This window comes from Lepeophtheirus salmonis, chromosome 6 (assembly GCF_016086655.4).
Source record: "Lepeophtheirus salmonis chromosome 6, UVic_Lsal_1.4, whole genome shotgun sequence".
Classification (NCBI taxonomy): Eukaryota; Metazoa; Arthropoda; class Copepoda; order Siphonostomatoida; family Caligidae; genus Lepeophtheirus; species Lepeophtheirus salmonis.
In genome coordinates this window covers 43,906,442-43,908,154 of record NC_052136.2, presented here as the reverse complement: position 1 = coordinate 43,908,154, position 1,713 = coordinate 43,906,442, and the positions used below count along the sequence as shown (strand labels likewise).

General features: G+C 29.0%; 1 protein-coding gene across 1 annotated transcript; it reads left to right on the top strand.

The window, feature by feature from the left end:
* The first annotated feature begins 687 nt into the window (after positions 1-687).
* Positions 688-1,049, top strand: LOC139905709 (T-complex protein 1 subunit delta-like). The gene is made up of 2 exons (XM_071889359.1): positions 688-976; positions 1,039-1,049. The coding sequence occupies exons 1-2, from the start codon at positions 688-690 to the stop codon at positions 1,047-1,049; spliced, it is 300 nt and encodes a 99-aa protein (XP_071745460.1).
* Positions 1,050-1,713: the final 664 nt, after the last annotated feature.

Below are 1,713 nucleotides of genomic sequence, written 5' to 3'. Positions count from 1 at the left end.
GGCTACAAAATTTACCACTTTTGGCGCCGTTTAATGGCCTACAAACAGGTAAAACCTGGAGCCATTCGATCATGTGCCAAGTATCATTCGTCTGTGGATGCCCTGAAGTAGTCAACTCCCGTACAAAGGCAAAGCAGGATCCGCAAAAGGTAGCGGCATCCACCTTGATTAAAATTATTGACTCCTTCTCAGCTGGAGATACGCCATTAGCCACATTATAGTTTTTAATGATACTTTACTGAACTATCAATCTAGTAATAAAGAAAAATCTTTTTATCTGTTTAAGTGTCAATATAGTTTATTAAATTGTTATATTAAAAGTAAACAATTTTAAGCCTAATAAGATTGAACAAATGCATCATATCTAAAAAAGAAAAGAAAGGCAGATCTCGTTATAAATAATTGAATGCCATTAAATTTAACTTTCAAATAATAAAAAAATATGGTTTTACCTCATCTAGTTTCTTTGTTATAAGCCTTTCAAAAAAATTTAAATTATCTGGGCTACCTTGTATATAATAAGCTATTAAGATAATGTATGATGTATTGATTTCTAGAAATATTTATATTGTCTAACTTGTAATAACATAAAATCACGCCAGAGAGAATGTTATAAAAAATATAGTCACTTTTACAGACGCTATTCCTGCTCACACGAATAATAAAAAAAACTACAAAATTAAAATCATGGCTGTCAAAGACGTTGACTTCATTTCCAAGACTCTTGGATACCATCCCATTACTTCTGCTGATCGCTTTAACTCAAAGTCATTTGTTTTAGCTTATATTATTTTAGAAGTCGAGTCTGGTATGTATAAAACTGTGAGCATTATTATTCGAGGCTCAAATAAACTTATGTTGGAAGAAGATGAAATATCTTTTTATGACTCAGTTTGTCTTATTCATTGCTTGGTAAAGAAGTGTTTTATCATTCCCTGTGGTTGTGTAACAAAAACAGAGCTATTTTTGAAATTAAGTGAGTACACTAAGTGAGTTCTTTGATGCTTTTTGATTAATTTTATATTATTTTTTTTCTAGACACGCGTTAGCTTTGTTGTGTACTATCTGTTGTTTTTTTCTTGTTTTTTAAATATTTTACCTAGGAGTCTTCGAAGTTTAAAATATAGTAATGTATTAAATTATTATTATAATAAAAATATTGAAAAAAAAAAAAAAAATCTAATATCATCAATCCATGAATCTTGTCTGAAATAAATGATCCATCATATCTAATGATATCATAAATGATAAAGGAGAATTAAATGAGTAACAATTCTTCCATTCGAATCCCTGTCGTGTTTATTTATTTTTCTTTTATCTTAATTTTTAATATATTGTATTTGATCAGTTTCAATGAATCTTGCAATTTTTTCCACTTCGTCACTTTTCTTTATTTTTCCTTGTCATTTTTTCCTCTGCCAGTTTATCCAGGCATCAAACTCAACTCAGTAGTAGCAAGATTATTACACTTAAGAATGAAAATGTAGTTACATTACTCAAATTCTCTTCTCCTTTTTATACAAAGTTGATCATAATCATTTTTAAAACATGATTATTATATTTCTATTTGTTCGTCCATACGACTTGCAATGTTTTGGTGAGTTTCTAATACTTATTATTAATTAAATAGGTATAAGCATGATCTTCCTTGGATTTATCCTTGTTTGCCACTGAAATGTTTCACGGATCCTGGAATCAAAAAATATTTTCCAT

Bases quoted from the DNA above. Each gene is read 5' to 3' on its own strand.
- LOC139905709 (XM_071889359.1), top strand. From the start codon at position 688: ATGGCTGTCAAAGACGTTGACTTCATTTCCAAGACTCTTGGATACCAT.